Here is a 19,521-nt window from a genome sequence, read left to right on the forward strand (position 1 = left end):
GAAACTGTAGTTTGTGAAACATTTAGCCTTCTCTGCCAGAGAGCTCTGATACCACACAATAAACTACAATTCCCAGAATTCCCTAGCACTCATCCAGGACAGTTAAAGTGGCCTCAAACTGGAGTGTTTTTGGCCCTTAATCTGCCTCCCCTCCATCTGAAATAGGTCAATTCAGGGCTGAGAAAATACTGATGAGCCACATTGTTCCTACTCTGATGTCAGTGGTTGTAAAGAGTGGTCTGAAACATGCCCAAGTTAACACTGCAATTATTTAGCTCTTAGGGACACTAACATTTAAATTTAAATTTTATGAAGATCATTGATGTTTTAATGTTGTGTATGTATCTTGCATTGCCACTGACATTTAAACAGCATCTATGGTGGCTAATTTTCCTGCTGTCACTTCTTACTCTAAACATTAGCTTTCTAATCACCTTGAATGGGCAGATGACAGGCAATATGACCAGATGAGAGGGAATATCTGTAACAGGTCATGAATGCATGCAAGTCTCCAACTAATACCACAAAGGTGAATGACAAATGTGCATGTGGGGGGAATATGCACACATATCATCATATATGCATACATCAACAAGAAACATGTAAAACCTTTTGATCCAGTGAAGAGGAGATCATCAGTACAATCAACACAAAGCACAGCCTTTGTATGGCCCTCAGCAATATGGATGCATTGAATTGGAGAAGTGCGGACAGATTTTGAAGAAGAGAATGGGTTGATTATGCCTCTACAGAAGGAAACAAAAAATACTTTGAATTAGGGCATATGCCAAGACATTTCACCATAATATGCCATTCTTCCTCCTCCCAACCCACCAATTTGATTTCCTGCAAATCTACAGATTTTTAATACATTTGCCTGATAAAGAAGCCCATGAAGCTTCGAAAGCCTGCATCATGTATTTTTGCATTTTGATTGGTCCAACAAACTTATCAACGTTTTGTGGATTTTGGATATTATTATACTTTGCTGTATAGCCAACACAGCTACCCCTGGATATCTTTTCTGTAGTACCTGCATATATGCTATTAAGCACTAGCCTTTTTACATGTTAACAATATGTTCTACTTTCCAGCTACATTACAGCATAATTTATGTTACTCTTCTCCAATGATAAAGGAAGTATGAAGGTGCTAGGAGGCTTTGTAGGTGGATTTTTTAAAATAAGCAACCTAGTGGAGCACAAAGATTTTCATGGCACACACCTACTAGCTGTTTTGCATATACTTCACCAATTTCATTTAGAGTTCAATAACAACTGCTGTGCTCTTATACACAGAATAAAGCACCTGGCAATCCTACAGCAAGAGAAATTTGACACAACACTAACGTTTTAAGCAGTTTATGATACTACAAAACAGTATTTGAGACAAAACAACAAAATTATATTTAGATGTTATTACAAGCAAACTTTAGATTCTTCAGCTTCCATATGACAGTGTCCCTCCCATTGTTGGAAGGATCTTTGACCCAGTAGAACCTCACTTAAGTGGAAATGGCTGACATGACATGAATGTTGCAGATTCTTCTCATCTATGCCTTCCCCACCATTTGCTCCAGACCCTTCAGAGTAGCACTGGCACAACAGGCTGGAACAGGAAAGTAAAAAATGTCTCCCTTTCACTTCTTCTGAGAGAAGCCTCTGATGGTTGGGTTTCCACTGGAAGAGCCTTCCACCAGCAAAGGAAGACCACAGGATACAATCTACTAAGCATATATACAGGATGATTCAAAAATAATGGTGCAAAAGTAAAGCTCTCCTTATTTGGTTTTGCACCAATCTTTTTTAATCTCTGTCGGTGTGGTGTGTGTGTGTGTGTGTGTGTGTGTGTGTGTGTATATATATATATATATAGAGAGAGAGAGAGAGAGAGAGAGAGAGATTGCAATATATGTGGGATTCTGAATTAATCATTTTCTGTATTATTCAATACTCAGGTCAAAAGACACCTGTAGCATCCTTTGTGAATATAATGTTTGCTTAGATGGAGCTCATATTCTGGAACTGTTAATGCCAGAAGAATCCCAAAGCATCATGATGACTTATTATGTGAGACTTGCCACTTGAACTACAAAGATTTAAAGATAATTTTTTGGAATTATTATCAATGATCTGGAAAATATATTGGAAAAATCCTTGGAAAAATACATCTATCAATGATCTGGAGTATTCTGTCTTTCAATTGCCATCACTGGGAATTGTGTAGCCATCAAGGTGTTCTTTAGCTGCAATATCCATCGCCTGCCCATTATGAGGAATGATGGGATTTGCACTTCAAAAGTATCTCACAGGTCACACAATTCCCATCCCTGTAGTAAAGTGATGAGATGGTTTATTAGATTATTATGATAATGATGATGATGATGACGATGGGAAGAAAAAATATAGGAGCAATGGTAAACTTTTCAAAAATATTAGAATTGAAGGCAATTACCACAAATTAGAAAAATGAATTGTAAACTAGATAAATAAATATCTGTAACATCTATGCAGGCTTAAATTTCCTAAAGAGACCCGATCCTGTCTTATCTTAGATGCTAAGCAGGGTCAGCCCTAGAGACTGCTAATGAATATGAGGTGCAGTAGGCTATATTTCAGAAGAAGAAACTGGCAAAACCACCTCTAAGTATAGATGGCCCTCCATAACCATGGATTCTTCATCCACACATTCAACCATCCATTGCTTGAAAATATTAAAAATATATATAAAGGAAACTTTGATTTTGCCATTTTAGATCAGAGACATTATTTTACTATGCTATTATATTTAATAGCATTTGAGCATCCACAAATTTTGGTATCCATGGGGGGTGGGGATCCTTGAACCAAACCCCAGCAGATACCAAGGGCCCACTGTATTCCTTGCCTTAAAAAACCTATTCAGTTCATGGGATTGCCATATATTGACAGGCAACTTGAAGGCGCGTGCGCACACGCACACACACACCATCTATACATCCATACACTTCACACATTTGAGGAAAGCATTAATCGTACAGTATTAGAAACAAAAAAACTGGTCTGGCCAAAGCAGAATGTTACAAGATACAGGAATTTTTGGCCAGGTGTCTAGTAAGTTAAACTGATCACACAATGGATCACAGCATGAGTACTTTGACATTTTTGCCACTTTTGCAATGCAGCATCTAGGACCTTGTTGTGAAAGTGGACACCACATGGGAACAGTAAAACACCAAGCAGAAGCAATTCTCTGTTACTATATTGATGGACTTTCTGTTCTGCTGGCATTCAGCAGGATCTTGGCCAGAAGCAACTGACAAGGAGGAGAGATCTACTACAAGTCTCAATGGCTTCTACAACCTAGGCAAGGTCTTTCGGTTAAGGTGGATTCTCCTGGATTTCAACAGCTGGAGGTGGTGTTACATTGGAACAAAGAATACCATTGCAATATTTCTATTTATAGCTGTGCAGGAGCAAGTGTGGGGAATGAAGGAAGGAAATCATTTCTATGTGTGTCTGACACTTTACGTCACTATTTCTGTTGATTTTGTGGTAATATTAATGGCTGGAAACAGTTCTGGCTTTTGATATGGATCTTGATGTTCTGTTTGCTAACTAGGTGAGGGTTCTATGTTTCTGGTGTACACTCACAGGATAGAAATATTTAGGCAAATGTTGCAAATAAACACAGGAATAGCTTTGTCTTATTAAAATGAAGGACTAAAAGCTGGTTCTCTGTCTAACAGAATACCTTTGGTTATTGAAAGGTCAAGTTTCAAGTTGTTCTTATGCAGAAAACTGGTGTAATAAAATCACTGTGTAAAGCCTTTGCATTCACAGAAATGGAAGTATAAATAGTTGTGGATGTCTAGACTGACTGAAGTTAGAAGAACAAAGTTAACTTGTGAGCCACATGCAACTCTGGTTTCCTCTAAGAATAAAAGGAACTATAAGAGATGATATTACAACTTAACTAATTAGTAGTTTGACTAGTTAACAGTAAGCTAGATAGTATGTAAGCCACAGTTAAAATATATTATCCCACTTGGGAAAAACATTACCTTGAATTCTTCCATAGACTGAAGATTAAAAAAACCTTATCTTTATTATGAAAAGAATGGCAGGGATTTTTATTTGTAAGCGGCTTAAAGAGTGTTTTCCACAGCTCACACTCAGAGGGCTTAACAGTTGCACAGCGGGTGGATCAGTGCTTGCAAAGTTTACTTTTTCATCTATGACACCCAGAAGCCCAGACTCTGAGGAGGGCAGAATATGAAACAGTCAGATTTTGGCTCCCAGCTTATCTTTATTATGAAAAGAATGGCAGGGATTTTTATTTGTAAGCGGCATCTCTTGCAAACTCATGCTTTTTCAAATACAAATAAAGACTGGCAGACCAACAGAATGCCTAGTTTTGTTTTTCAAAAGACGACAGTAGAATCACTGTGTACAGTGAAAAGAAAGTTATCAGAAATAAAGAGTAAAGCAGTTCAGTAAAAGTCTCAGGAGGCATAGCAGAAGAGACATGAAAGAAATCCTTGAAAGGAGTATTTGACAAGCTAGGTGACTAATCTGCAATTTAATTAGTTTAAAAACAAATGCAAATGACTTTACTAGAGATAGAATTACAAGCCTAACATACTATCAAGCATTAACAGCTGCACCAAGGCGGAATTCACTGCAATATGGAGAAAACTGTATAAGGTCAGATGGACATGTACAGACATTATGTACATATGGGCTGACCCCATTACTTCCAAAAGAAGGAGCACTGATGTATCTGTGAAGGGATGCACACATGGATGCTTCTTCCTTAGTTAAAATGAATTAAAAAACTGCTCTAGGCAAGAGCTCCAGGTACATCTTTCCCTTCCCTTTCTTTCTTTGATACATGCTTAATAATCTGTATGGGAGAAAAACTAGTTATCTTTACTCAATGCTTTTTGCTTTCCTTCAGTGAATTCCTCTCCCATACTTTTTACTATGAGCATCTCTACAGTAAAACCACAGATGTTTATAAGCTAAAACTGATTTTACCACACAGTTCGTTATAGCTATTTTGCTATCAGCAAAGCATACTGAGGACAAAAAGTGGATATCAACCAATCATCTCTAATATAATGTTTGTCGTGGATTTATTTAACAAACACCAAAAAGATGTACATTAACCAAACAAACAAAAAATAAGATAAAATTAAAACATCACTCCAAAACATTCTTGTGCACATGCTGAACTAATGAGGAGGAAAGCCACACAAATGAAATATGTCAATGCTTTCATTTAAAAAGAAATCCCCAAAAGTAAAACGATACAGAAGATCCATGGATGTTTTGGGAAACACTGAATCATTCTTTCAAAAGCCATGCAAAAATATGTTAGTTAGCTTAAGAACTGCAGTAAAGCTATTAAAAGGATCACTAGGAGTCCAGAAGATGGAAATTAGGAAGAGAGTGTACCTGTGTACCTCCGACAGAGAGGAATCACTTTCATCAGACCTACAATGAACAGTGGTGAGATTACGGAGAAAGAATACAGGTATCAGCAGAGTAAAGAGTCCACTTAATTATTTTTTTTAAGATGAGCAACAGCATTGCTAGGTCAGAAAGTAAAGCCGGTTTGAAGAGTACATCCAAACCAGCCTTATTAGGTTTAATAATATTGGAAAATGTTTTTAAAGTATGTTTCTCCAGATTCTTTATGTCATAGTTACAGACTCTTATGTAAAACATTTCCACCTTCCTCAGTAATTTTTGCAAAGGTCCATGGGAAGGAGAGAATTTAAAAAGACAAGATTAAATGGCTGCAGTGTGACCTTGTTCCTTTCATGTTAATTTTTACATGCATTATGAAAAAAAGGAGGAGTTCTGATATCTGCTTTGGAACAGTGTTCAAAATAATATTTATCTAATTTAAAAGAAATTGATCTCATTTTCAACTGAATGAAGATCCAATCATGTAATTTTCATTTGCAATCATTTTAAAATCACTTAAAAAAACTTTTTAAAAACCCATACAATTACACCATTAATAACTGAGGACACTGCATTCTTCATTTTCATAGCAAATCACACATGCTTAGCGATTTGAGTTTAATTTCAGGTATGACAAACCAAAGCTCAAAGCATACACAGCCTTAAAAGTCACTATCTCCCATCAACATACTACAACAATTGAATTACTATTCAATTTAACTGATATAAGATAGCTACAAGCATGGGATAAAACTAATGGAAAGCTTTTAAGCAACTCTTGGGGACTTCAACAGTAATTGCAGATTGCAAGAGGAAAACAGGGGAGCGAAACAGAAGAGGAAGAATACCAACAGGAGAAAAGCATAATCAGCCTTCTACGTACAGTGCCACAGTTAAAAGCAAAGAGGTAAGAGCAATTTGGCAGCACTTCAGATTCAGAAATCTTGCAATAAAGATTCTGGATCACCTCTAATGAGTTGTCACTTTTTTAAAACAAAAAAGGTTTAACAAAAGCAGTATTTCCCCCTTATTCGTGTCATAAATCCCAACTATGTGCTTAGTGAATCAGAGAACTGACTGCTTGTAAATCTGTTTATGCAGGAAATGTCATAATTGTCTGATAACTGACATTGCATCACTCAACAGAAACTCAAAGAAGTACTACTGTGACCTCAGAAACATAACATAGCAAAACAGATCACTGAGGGAACATGTGGAGAGGGAACAGGTTACATAAGCATAAGAAGTAAGTTTCAGCAGGAAATAAAGAGTTTGCGGACCTGTGGAATGACCAGGTCATCTACTTTAGGGTTGGGAATGGGGAATAGCAAGAGAAACAGCCATTTTAGTTTCACCTCTGGCATCAAGAGGGCCAGAGAATTTGTTCTAAAGCTATATTTCAGGCTTATGTGTGCTCCGGGCACAACCACAAACCATGGGATTCTGGGTCTTTCCTTTGTGACTTACTTATCCTGCTGAACTGATGTGTTTCCCTGGGAAACAGAAAGACGGCTAAAAACATTCAGTTCATTACGGGGTCGACTTGGTGGGGAGGAAGGAGGTGACAGACTAGCCTCTGAGGTTCCAGAATCTGAGCTACAAGAAAAAAATTAAACATTAAAAGCCTCTTCTATTAAAAAAAATCATAAAAAATAAAGGCAAATGAAATTGTTAGAGAGGTTAAAATGAATGAAACATGCTTTGGAACAATTCATTGATGCCAACTTGTTTAATCAAGGGAAGCAGTTTTGTAAACTAACCAGCAGAACCTAAATATAACAAAATGATGCTGGCCATAAGATGGCAGTATATTCAAACTCCTTTCCAGAAAATTAACCAACACTTTAAAAAATGTAGCCTAAAATCAAGGAAAGCAATAACCATAGGTTTCTGAAAGACTCTGAAGATCAATTAGAAATAATGATCAAATATTAACAAAGTTTTTGTATGGATTTTCAGTGTGGCATTAAGCCAGGTACAGAAGCACATCTTTACAAGCAAAAGAGCCTTCTGGGATGAAGCAAAATTAACTTTCAATATTTATGGCACAAAAAGCCAAAATTATTTTTTAAAAAATAAATTTTCTTACTGTTTTTGTTCTTTTGACTTTGGTTTATCTGGTGATTTCTCATAGGCTTTTCTCTTTGATAAAGGTGAGGGTTCTGGAATTTTCTTTTCTGTTAGAGATGACTGTCTAGACCTGAGACAACAAAAATCATTGTTTGTCTTAAAAGATTGGTTCATATCTTTTAGCTATATATGCATTTTTAAAAATTTCTCTAATGAGGGCTGACAGAGTGAAAACTGGGGCAAATAAATATATATCAGGGTAAGTTCATAAAAGTACATTCTCCACCTGATTGTAAGAGCAGATCCTATGAATCGTCATTGTATTTCAGTGAAAGCACTGTGTACATTCAACAGGTTCCTTGTATGGATTTTATGTCACCTGATAACTTAATGTACAAACTGCCTGTCGCTTTAGGAAACACCAGCTAATATGAAAGTCTTTTCCAGGAACACTCCAAATGTTCACGCATCAGAATCATGTCTACTCTCAACAACTCAAGTGAAAAATGACACCTTTCAAATGTCCCCCACCCACAGTGCACTCAATTTGTTTCTCTTTATTCCTTTTGCAATTTTTAACATAAGCATGTTGCTTGGAATATATTGTCCTTGGAGAATGACAGAGGGAACATCCTGTTTGCTAGTTTTCTGCCTCTAAATACTGCCCCTTCTCAACTAATTTTTGACCTCTGGGAAAAATAATACAGGTAATTTTGCCCTCCTACTGGGAAAAACACATTTTGATGTGCATTCATGACAGTTCCCATAACCTGACACTCCCAAAAAAAGTCTGAAAATATAGGCAGCTGTGTTATTCCTTAACACTAAACTAGCTTTGACAGCATTCACCTCTACCAAAACTAGATCTTTGGTAAAGCTAACAGGGTCTGACATGACCATTCAGTCAGGACAAGCTGCAGTACCAAGTCAAGACATTATGCATTGCAACAGCAACTGAAAATAATAAACTGTTGCTTGCAAAGCTCCCACCTAGGTACTGTAGAGATTGCAGATTAAATCTAGTAGGAGCATAGGGTTGCAAGATACTATAATTTCAAGCTGCGAGTTAGAAAGTCCCACCATGGCACTGCCTTTCCATGGTGGTGGGATTGCATTTTCCTGTGAGGCAAGAGGCTAAGATGACAGTAGTAGTGCTGCTGGTAGGGTCTCCCAAGTCATAGGCTTTTGCTGGGGAGCCAGGCTAAATGTGCCAAACAGCTACTGGGAATAATAATAATAATAATAATAATAATAATAATATTTATTTATTTGTATACCGCCCTCTGGCAAACCAATCCGGGCGGTTAACAACAGTAAAATATAAAATATGACAATTAAAAACACTTTATCCCTCCCCCCTTAAGACAGTATTAAATAGTATAACATATTAAAAATACAATATCAAGGATAAAAACAGCAATTAAAACTAAAAACCCTGATATCCCTCTGTTGATCCTCAACCATCTCTAAGATGGGGCCACGGGAGGAATGAGGGAATCAGGGAATCAGGGAACCTGGGAACCTGGGCCGGGATGGTTAATCTGGAAAGGCCTGCCGGAAGAGATCCGTCTTGACCGCTTTTTTAAAGCTGTCTAATGATGTTATCTGACGGATCTCATCCGGCAGGTCATTCCAGAGTTTGGGGGCGACAGCAGAGAACGCCCTCTGGGAGGTTGCCGCAAGCCTAGATTTTAGAGGCTGTAGTAAGTTCCTCCCAGAGGACCGGAGAGCGCGGGGAGGATTGTACGGGAGGAGGCGGTCTCTAAGATAGTTTGGACCCAAGCCATTTAGGGCTTTAAAGGTGATAACCAACACCTTGTACTGGGCCCGGAAGCTGATAGGCAGCCAGTGGAGGGACCTCAAAACCGGAGTAATGTGGTCCCTACTGGGAAGAAGGAGTGACACTGGTGGAGGATCTGTCAGAAAAACAGCAGTAGCACAATAGCTAAGACTTAATACTGCACAAAAGAAGGCAATAGTAAACCACTCCTGAAGCCTTCTGCCTTGAGAACTATGCATGGAGACAATCCAAAATGAAACACAGTAAAGCTGCGGCAAATGGAACAACTTGACTCAAGCCAAGGAGTCCAGGGACAATGAGAAATATAATAAACATAGCCCCCATAGAGACAGGCCAAACTAAAGCTGCTTCGGGTCACTTTGGAGATATGCTGTTTAAATGATGCATACGTCCTAAGAGTCCGGAAGCCATGCCAAAGCCATGATCCAGTCCTAAGGAGCAGCTTTATTTTGGCAGTCTGTATGGGGCCATAATAATCAATGCATAAAAATAAAGATAACAACAAAAAAAGAAGAACAAGAGATCTCTTTTACAAGAGCCAAGAAATCAAAAGAAAATTAAAACCAAGAGTGGGGATGCTATATGACCAGCAGCAGAACACATTATGTGATCAATTAGAAATAAAAAGGCGGATGGAAACAATATACTGAAGAACTATGTAAAAGAGATCAACAGATGACAGAGAATTTAAGATATGCAGATGACACCATACTATTAGTAGAAAAACTTTGAAGAATTACTGATGAAAGTCACATAAGGAAATTCATAGGCAAGTTTACTCTTAAACTTTAAGAAAGCAAAAATAACAAGCACTGATTATTTACATAGTTCTAAAGTAGATGATGAAGAAATTGAAATAGTTAGATTTTCCATATTTTGGCTTAGTCATTAATCAGAATGGAAACTGCAGTCAAATCAGAAGACTAGGACTTGGAAGGGCAGCTATGAAGGAACTAGGTAAGATTCTGAGGTGTCAAGATATATCATTGAATACTAAAGTTAGACTTGTCCATGCTATCATATTTCCAATCTATGCATGGTTATAAAAACTGGATGGTGAAGAAAGCTGATAAGAAGAATATGATTCTTAAGAAAAGTTCTGTGGATATAGGATAAAAAGACAAATAAATGGGCAATTGAAGCCTGAATTTTCCCTATAAATCAAGATGACTAAATTGAGACTTTCATACCTAGGTCACATCATGAGAAAACATGACTGACTAGAAAAGATGATAATGCTTGGTAAGGGAGAATGTAGTGGGAAAATAGGAAGACTGGATTACAAATGGAGAGACTCAATCAAGGAAGCCATGGCCCTGAGTCTACTAGACCTGATGATAGAGCAACTTGGGGATCTCTCATGCATAGGTTTTCCATAAGCTGAGTTGATGTGAGGGTAACTAACACGAACAACAAATATTACATTCGATAGATAGCCAGGTGTGTCCTACACACCCTGAAACAATTAGGAATTCATGGAGAAGGGCTGTTTTCCATGATTATCCTGTTATCTCCCCTTCCTAGCTATCCATTTCCTGTTCTGTTTTGGTTTAAAATCTCTGGGGAAACTCTGCAATTGCATATTTGCCGGCACCAACACTGCCTGTTTAAAGTATGCATGTTTTTCATTCTATTTTATTTTTCATTATGATGGGAGGTTACTGAAGTTCATCTAGCAAATGTGCAGATGGAGTAAACAGGGACATAAGCAGCCCCATGTTCTAAATAGGATAAAAGACAGGGCAGAACATAAAACAAACAAGGGCATAATAAAAGCCAGTGACAAATATGTTGAAATTCAATGTTTGTAAATTCCTTTAGTAAAAGCAGGCATAATTCCCTCCAGTTTAGAACAGGGCAGCAATACGAAAAGAGGGGGATTTTAATTCTTTGCTGCATCCTATCATCCCAATTAGGATAGGGATGGGGGGACTTGCAGTCATTGGTTTTCCCTTCTGGGGCACACAGCTGACACAGTAAATCAAATTATAACAACAGTGCACAGGAAATGCATCCAACAGCTTCAAGACCCTCAAATCTAAACCATGCCCCTACATCACTGCTTTTATGAAAACAATGTTTATATTGAAAGCTGCACTGTAATGTCTAGTTTGGCCCACAGATTCCATCCACTCATTTCTGTGTTATACCCAACCTGTGGACTTTCTATTCACACATCACATGTGCCATATGTGTTGGGGCACACTTGAGACAGAGATAAGTTCAGATCTCTTAAAAAAAACACACCCCTTTTCACCAAATCAGGTAAAACTGGAAACTAGTTTGATATAAAGTATGAATGAAAGCTTCTCATTTTCACCATCACCCACAAAGGAGAATGCAAAATATACACTACCAAGGCTCGTGTCCCTCTATTCTAATAAAGTCAATGTATGAATTGGTCAATCTTCTTTATAGACCCACATTTCCCTTTCAAAAACTATGTTGTCTACCAAACGGACAGAAAAGTGAACACACCTGTCTCATAGAAGGTATGGGGTGAGGCTGTCAAATTTATTAAATTATTTCACATAATCACTGCTTTTTGAACCAAACATTTCCAAGTAGTGCCCTGTTTCCTGAGCAGCCAATATTCTGTACTGGAAGAGGAGTCCTCATGAACAGTAGTTCAAACTTGCCTAAATTTATCTAAAATCTTGTGGAAAGAGATAATCCCCTACATTTTTAGAAATATTTTTCTTCCTACATATGGATTTATTAAGGATTATTACTCTCATAAATTTGTGATTGGAATTTAATTCACCTTCCTGCCAATTTAATTTAAAAAATCAATGAATTCTTAAATTAACAACCTCGGAAGACACTCCAAAAGCTCCCTGTGGCCATTAGGTTGATTGGGAGGAGCCAGAATACCTGAAGAGGCTTACTAGTATGTTCACCTGTTCTAAAGACCAAAGAGAGATGCTTCATAAAGCTAAACCAGAGCTCGGGCAAGATCTTTTTTGAACTGCACTTCCAAGAATTACAATACATAGATTTTTGCAAACTCACAAATTACTACAATATATTAATTCCCGGTCAATTATAAAAATTATCATTACAATCTATATGCACATCATCCGTAGGGGTTTCAGGGTTCAATCATAGTAGATCATGTGGGTAAGCCTGCCGGAAGAGATCCGTCTTAAGTGCTTTCTTAAAAGCATATAGAGTGTTAATAAGACGGATCTCTTCTGGTAGGCCATTCCAGAGTCTGGGGGCAACAGAAGTAAATGCTTTGTCAAAAGTTGATCTTAATCTGACTTGGGTGTTCCAATAATTTATTTTCAGACAGTCTGAGAGTGCAGGGAGGATTGTGTAGGGAGAGGCGTTCCCTCAAGTAACTCGGGCCCGAGCCATTTAGGGCTTTCAAGGTAATAAACAACACTTTATATTGGACCCGGAAGCTAATAGGTAGCCAGTGTAGAGATTTTAATATCGGTGTAATATGCTCTGATCTAGATGTTCTAGTGAGAAATCTGGCTGCAGCATTTTGAATCAGCTGAAGCTTCCAGACTTGGTATAAAGGTAGCCCCATGTAGAGCGCATTACAGAAATTAAACGAGAAGTTACCAGCGCATGTACCACTGTTTCAAGGTCTCCCTGGTTCAGATAGGGGTGCAGCTGGCGTATCAATCGTAGTTAATACCAAGCACTCCTGGATATCACCTTCACCTGGGATGACAACTATAGAGACAACTCCAGAAGTACGCCTAAACTGCGAACCTCGTCAGGGGAAGTGTGACCCCATCAAGGACTGGATGACAAATTTCTTTCTCTGGGCCAGGGTTTCCTATCACTAGTACCTCAGTTTTCTCTGAATACAGTTTGATAATTTTTTTTTTAAAAAAAATCCTTCCTCAGTAAGCACACTGAAACCTGCCTGTAAATATTAAGCCAAGAGGTCTGCCACCTGAAAGCTATACCTATAACATAAAATGTTATTATTACACCGATATTATGGATGCAGCACTGTGGGCAGAAAGCACCAATTAAATTTTCCTAAGCAGTGCAGCTTGCTTCCCTCTCCCAAAATTGGCAGCCTATGAAATTAAGACAAATGTAGATTAAAATGCAAAAAAAGTTATTATTAAACTTGTTTAACTGTCTACAAAATTAACTATTTTAAACTCATCCATGATAAAAAAAAACATGTACCTATACAGTGGTCCCCCCCCCCACATTCAATGGGATTAGGGGTGAAGGACCGCCATAAATGTGGAAAAACCACAAATAAAAAAATGCTATTCTTTCTACCTAAGAGAACACCTCTCAAGGAATCTCCAGGTCGTCCAGTGCAACTCTATGGTCAACATCTGCCCGAAGCTGATCACAGAATCATGCCAGACGACCTAAAAATGCCTAGAGAAGTGTTTTCTCTAGGAACGTCAAGGTTCTCCACCACAACTCTATGGTCAACATCTAGCAGAGTTGCGCAAGAAAACCTAGAGATTCCTAGAGAAAACATATTAATCAAAACAGCAAATAATCAAATCCCAAAAAGTCAAAACTGCAAATGTGGAGGGCCAACTGAACTACTAGAAGTACTTTCTGTAAAAACGTTTATTTCCTGAAAACCTGTAGTAGTAGTAGTTAATACTTTCATAAGGAGGGGAGGGATTATAATGTTTTTAATTTTATATTTTACTCTGTTATAATTACTGCTGTCAACCGCCCGGATTGGTTCGCCACAGGGCGGTATACAAATAAATATTAGTAGTAGTAGTAGTAGTAGTAGTAGTGATGATGACGATGACAATGATGACAATGATGATATCTTTATCTGATGACAGAAGAGCAAAGAGAGTGCTATTCTAGCTTCCCCATAAATGGAGTTCTAGAGTCTGGGAGAACACACTGAAAGGCCCTCTCTCATATCCCCACAACAAATGCCTGTGTTAGTGTCAAGATCAAGTGAAAGACTCCTTAAAGACTTATGAACCTGGGCAGACTAGTAAGGGAGATTACAATCCTTCAGATAAGGCAAGATTGGTCTTAAGAGCACACCATACACGAGACAACTGAAGTCTTCCATTTTAAATACCATCCACATCCTGTTACATTTGCTTTTCACTTTTAAAAAACTGTCAAGAGATTACATAACATGTACCAAGTAATGGCCAATTTGGTCCAAAAATACACAGGACTAGAGCCTCTTCACACATTACACAAAGGCAAATGTGACATCTCCTTCAAGCATATGCATGACACGGAGCTGTAACTAGTCATAGTTACCTGATGCATAATATAAAATGCATAAATCTGTTTGTCTTGTAAACACACACACTTGACATCTTAAGAGTACATCTGAAAGCATAATGGGCTGGAGGAAGACCAGATTATATTTATATTGGACTCAATGAGGTTAAAATCAGTAATGATTGACTAATCTTATGGATTGCAATGTCTGCTCTAAATTAAAGTAGGTCTTGATCCAAGCCTATATATGAAATTGTTATTAGGAAGTCAGTATACTCTACTATTCTAGGCACTTTTATATTATTTAGAAATTGAAAGCAAGTAAATGGAGTGTTGGAGCAATGTGAACAAATCCATCCATTTCCAAATTTTACGAACTGTTTTCATTCATTTGAAAAGAGCCATTATGAATAAATATTTTAGGAAACTGCAAGAAAAAAAATTACCTGAATTCTGGACTCCATCTCAAAACACTTGACTGTGTTTAAGTTGTGAGGCTCTCCAAACATTGCTGGACAAATATGTAGGATTTCAGCCTACTGCTCACTACTATTTTACTTCTTTATTAAAAATAGGTTTTCAGAGATTTTTTGCAAAAGCAGTCAAGCCAAGCCTATTAATAAACACTACCTGCCAGAACTAACTGTATTTCTCTTTACTGCCACAAGCAACATGCATGAAAAATGTGAAATTAGAATATACTGAGCTACTGTGAAAATTATTTTTATTCCAGTAGGTAAGATATATTAGTGCTTATATTTACAAGCAATTAATACAGAGAGACACCAAATTGAAGTAAATTTCCTAATTACATTCTGCATACATAGTAGGATCAGTATCTAACATATTCAGTGCCGTTTGACACTGAACATCAGTGGGGCATCAGAATAAGATTTCTGGTGAAATAAGAGTGCTATTTGCTACAGTACTAATGCTATGTCTCGTGTCACCTAATGCCGTTAAACATTAATAATGTGTTCCATGTTTGGAAAGTGGGTGACATGGCTCAAAACGTAAACATGCTGTTTTCCTCAGTTTCAGCTTCACCTTTCTGCTGCATGATCATCTGCAGCAGCTGAAACAGAATGAAAAATCTGTGGAGGCCACAATACACTGAAAATACTTTAAAGAATCATTTCACAGAGAAACAATTCACTGGATCTACTTAATGCAAGCATTTCAGAGATGCCATAAAACTCCTGTTCATTATTACTTGATTTTACACAACTTTAAACATTTTTTTACATATTATTCATTCTCCTTGTTTATGCATTTACATAAACTTGGGATTTCCCATACACCAATATGTCTAATAAAACTATCTACACAAAAATATGAAGAAAAGGGGGAAAAGGTTAGGCCATTTTGTGATGAGTGCACAGTAGCAGTCAGAGGACAATGGTGAAGCCTGAAGTCCACTGACCTCTGGAGCAAAGCTTTTAAAAGACTTCAAGAATTTATCAACATGCATTTTAAAAAGCTGAAAAGAAGTTAGTGCACTGTGCAAAACTTACATGCTGCCAGTCTTAGAAGGCAAGCCTGACTGTGAAGGAATGACCTCTCTATCCCTAGCAGGAGACTCTTTCATATCAATGTTTATTCCACCTTCCTGAGCTTCTGTGAGAGATGCGAGAGGGCCAGCCAAAACTGCATCTCCTGTATTGGTATCTGAGGTTAAATCACTGCTATCAGCATAAAGCAATTCCATCTGGGTTGTGGTCCTACGACGTGCCTGGAAGAAATTGGAAACAGGGAGGCAAAAGAAATGTTAAAATAGAGTACTTAAATAAAAATAGTATACTCACAAGAATGCATAATACAACAGCCAGCCTTAGCTACTTAACACATCCTAGCTTTCAGTACAGCCCATCATTCATTCTGAAACTGAAGATTTTTTGTTTCCCCAATAAATTTGGCAGAAAATAAATAATACAGATACTATCTGGACTGAATTGGTTCATTCAAGAAAGTTCTGATACCTCATAACACATGAGCTACAACACAAAACAAGTGAGTGGAACCTGACATGCTCACACTTCTTCCATTTATGTATTTATTTTATTGGATTTATATCCTGCCTTTCTCCCAAAATGGGATTCAAGGAGGCTCAGGTCCAGCAGTTCAACATGGTGCACGCCATCATGGTGTGACTCTGGCGCTGCATCTACATGATGCAGCACCAAAAAGGCATCATAAAGCTTTGCTGCCGTGACTATAGCACCCCTTGAAGAGCGCAAAAAGGAGCTGCTTTTTGTGGCTCCTTTTTGCGCTCTCCAGAGGCATTGGGGCCACGGCATGAGATTGCCATGGCCCTGATCCAACCAGTAAAGGGGTGGCTGCATGCTGCCCATCTGTACACAGCTAAAACATAGTTCCCTTGTCAAGATGATAAACAAATGAATTATGTAAAGGTTGCTGTTTTTTAATCAAAGAACAAAAACAATTTTAAAAGTCTTAGGAAGTTAGGGCTGTTAACTAGCACTGTCAGCTAAGTAAGGTGAAGTTCAACTAAGATGAGATATAACAATTATAATTAAATGACAGCTAACTTGAGGAGAAGATACTTTTGCTTTACTTTAACAGAAGTCCAACTGATAAGATTCAGTTACATAGCAGAAGGAAATAGAGGGTGGAACATGAAAAGATGCTCTATCAGCAGACCAGTCCCTAGACTCTCCTTAAGGAAATCTAGACTGGCATTAGTAGAAACTATCTTCTTATGGTGCAACCCATCAATGCACCATATGGGATGTGTGTGACTAGGAGGTGCTGTTTTTCAAAGATTAGTACAATACTCTTTTTTTTGTGCCCTGTGCTGTGTTTCAGCTTCAGCTGCAGATTTCTTAACTATGCAAACACACACAGAGAGAGAGGACTACCATATTGACATCCATAAAACTTACCTTATTTTTAGGCTTGACTTCACCACAGAGTTTCATGAGGTCAGAAGACAAGGAACTGAAAATAAAATTGACAAATCAGTGAGAAGCTCTCACAGAAACTTTCTCCCTCAGACATCTAGTTCTAACAGTAGATACAGTCACATAGCTGTACCTCTGCTAAGGGCATTAGGGTTCCCATATCCATGTACAGCATATGATTGCTCAAAACCAGGCACGTACAGGTTATGTATCCTTGATCCAGAATTCCGAAATCCAAAATATTCCAAAATCGTAAATTGTCTACATGTGTGGCTGAGATGGTGAGACTTTTGCTTTCTAACGTTCAATAGACATACACTTCGTTTCGTGCATAATATTAAAAATAGTGTATAAAATTACCTTCAGGCTATGTCTATAAGGTATATACAAAACATAAATGAATCTCATGTTTAGATTTGGGTCCCATCTGTAAGATATCTCATTATGTATATGCAAAAATTCCAAAAACTTAAAAAAAAAAAAACCAAATTTAAAACACTTCTGGTCTCAAACATTTTGGATAAGGGAAATTGAACCTGTAACTTTCTTCCAAGTTACCTTTGAGCTATCATCAGATGATACCCAAATTCTCACATGCAGAGTTTCACATGAGCTGTCAACAAGTAATGGGTAAGCATGTGTGAGAATGGCCCTCATAGACATTTTCTTCAGTGGGGATCAGACAAATAGCTTGATTGACCCTTAAGAACTCAGCAGAAGCAGCCTCTGCATGGGAAGGATGTAGGTTTACTTCAACAAGACTTCTGGGAGAAGTAGTTAAAGCCAGGATTGATCATTTACTAACACAGGAACAAACAGTCAAGGGCTGGAGGAAACTAGTTACTGCTCTTACTAGTTAAAAGAGAAAATTCAATGAGTTTATCCTTGTTAGATCTTTATCTGACGCAGTTTTAGCCCTTGAACTCATTCCTGTTACCTTCTTGTTAAGGAAGATGCTGAGTGAACTCACACTCATTTAATAATTAAATCATTTAAATGAAATTTAATAATAGCCTTTAAAAAGTATCCACTCCCTACAGTTTACACAGACTTCTCACCTTCCTTCAGCCCCAGGACTGTTCAAAGGAGCATCTTCATCAGTACTATCTTCCACATTGTCTGGAAAATTCCCAAAGTCATTATTTTGTTAGTCATATGCAACATATATCTATTTCATAGGCTCCTCCTCCTACTCAAAGTGAGACCAATCTGCATTGCTTTCTCTCTGTAAATGAAATTCAGCTAAATGTGAGATACCTAGTTTGCCAAAATGCCCACATATTTAATTCTCCTGTCTCCCGGTTACTGTTATGTTTCAAGAGAAGTAACATTTTAATGTATTTACTGTCCATGGATAGTCATAAATTATAAATACTATCACTAGAAAAACAAGGAGGAGAGATATATCTGCCCATCATTAAAAAAAAACACTTAAAATTAACATTAAATGAAAGCAGGGAGGCAGGGCATGTATTCTGTATTTATTTAGCCTACAAGTTAATTTAGCATGTGATTACTACTTTATTAGCAAGCAACCACTTAAGCCTTACAAAGCACAACAATTTCACTATGTTACATCAACACAACAGTTTCATAAATACAGCATCTATAGAAGTAAGAAGAAGGGAGAGGAGCTACAGAGATGAAATGGAACCTGCAACAAATAATGATAACTGTATGCATCTGCTCACACAAGAAAAACACATGCATGCTTGTCAGTCATTGCCACAGTACATCATAAACATGTCTGCATGCAGGGAAATGCCAAATGAATAAGCCTTTAACAAATATTTACACAACCTGTGATTGAAAATATCCTAAATCTAATTCAGAAATACATACATAAAAACTCAGGGTAAAAGAAATATAAAAGTAATTGTGGCATTCCTTGAGCCCTCTGCAGCCTTTACACTGGCACTCCAGGTGGTCACTTTGTAAACCAGATAAAAGGAATGCTTAGTTACTCCAGCTTTCCTATTGGGACTAAACCCAGCATAAGGCAAAATCAACAGCTGGGACTCATGCTTAAGTGGTACCCTGACCTTATGTGAGGGTCAGTATTTTAAAAAGTCTTACT

At 37.7% G+C, this 19,521-nt stretch overlaps 1 protein-coding gene across 7 annotated transcripts in view; it reads right to left on the minus strand.

The window, feature by feature from the left end:
• KIF21A (kinesin family member 21A) overlaps positions 1 to 19,521 on the minus strand; it is a 113,619-nt gene that overhangs the window by 12,017 nt on the left and 82,081 nt on the right. For 2 of the 7 annotated variants that reach the window (XM_042467343.1, XM_042467342.1), the window contains 7 exons: positions 18,503 to 18,563; positions 17,427 to 17,481; positions 16,038 to 16,255; positions 7,543 to 7,653; positions 6,921 to 7,049; positions 5,439 to 5,477; positions 610 to 746 (listed from right to left, as the gene is read on the minus strand). In XM_042467343.1, coding sequence (XP_042323277.1) covers positions 610 to 746; positions 5,439 to 5,477; positions 6,921 to 7,049; positions 7,543 to 7,653; positions 16,038 to 16,255; positions 17,427 to 17,481; positions 18,503 to 18,563 — 750 coding nt within the window. The remainder of the gene's footprint in view (positions 1 to 609; positions 747 to 5,438; positions 5,478 to 6,920; positions 7,050 to 7,542; positions 7,654 to 16,037; positions 16,256 to 17,426; positions 17,482 to 18,502; positions 18,564 to 19,521) is intronic. The other 5 variants (XM_042467345.1, XM_042467344.1, XM_042467346.1 and 2 more) reach the window with 4 other exon arrangements.

The sequence above is a fragment of the Sceloporus undulatus genome, chromosome 5, assembly GCF_019175285.1.
Source record: "Sceloporus undulatus isolate JIND9_A2432 ecotype Alabama chromosome 5, SceUnd_v1.1, whole genome shotgun sequence".
Lineage (NCBI taxonomy): Eukaryota > Metazoa > Chordata > Lepidosauria > Squamata > Phrynosomatidae > Sceloporus > Sceloporus undulatus.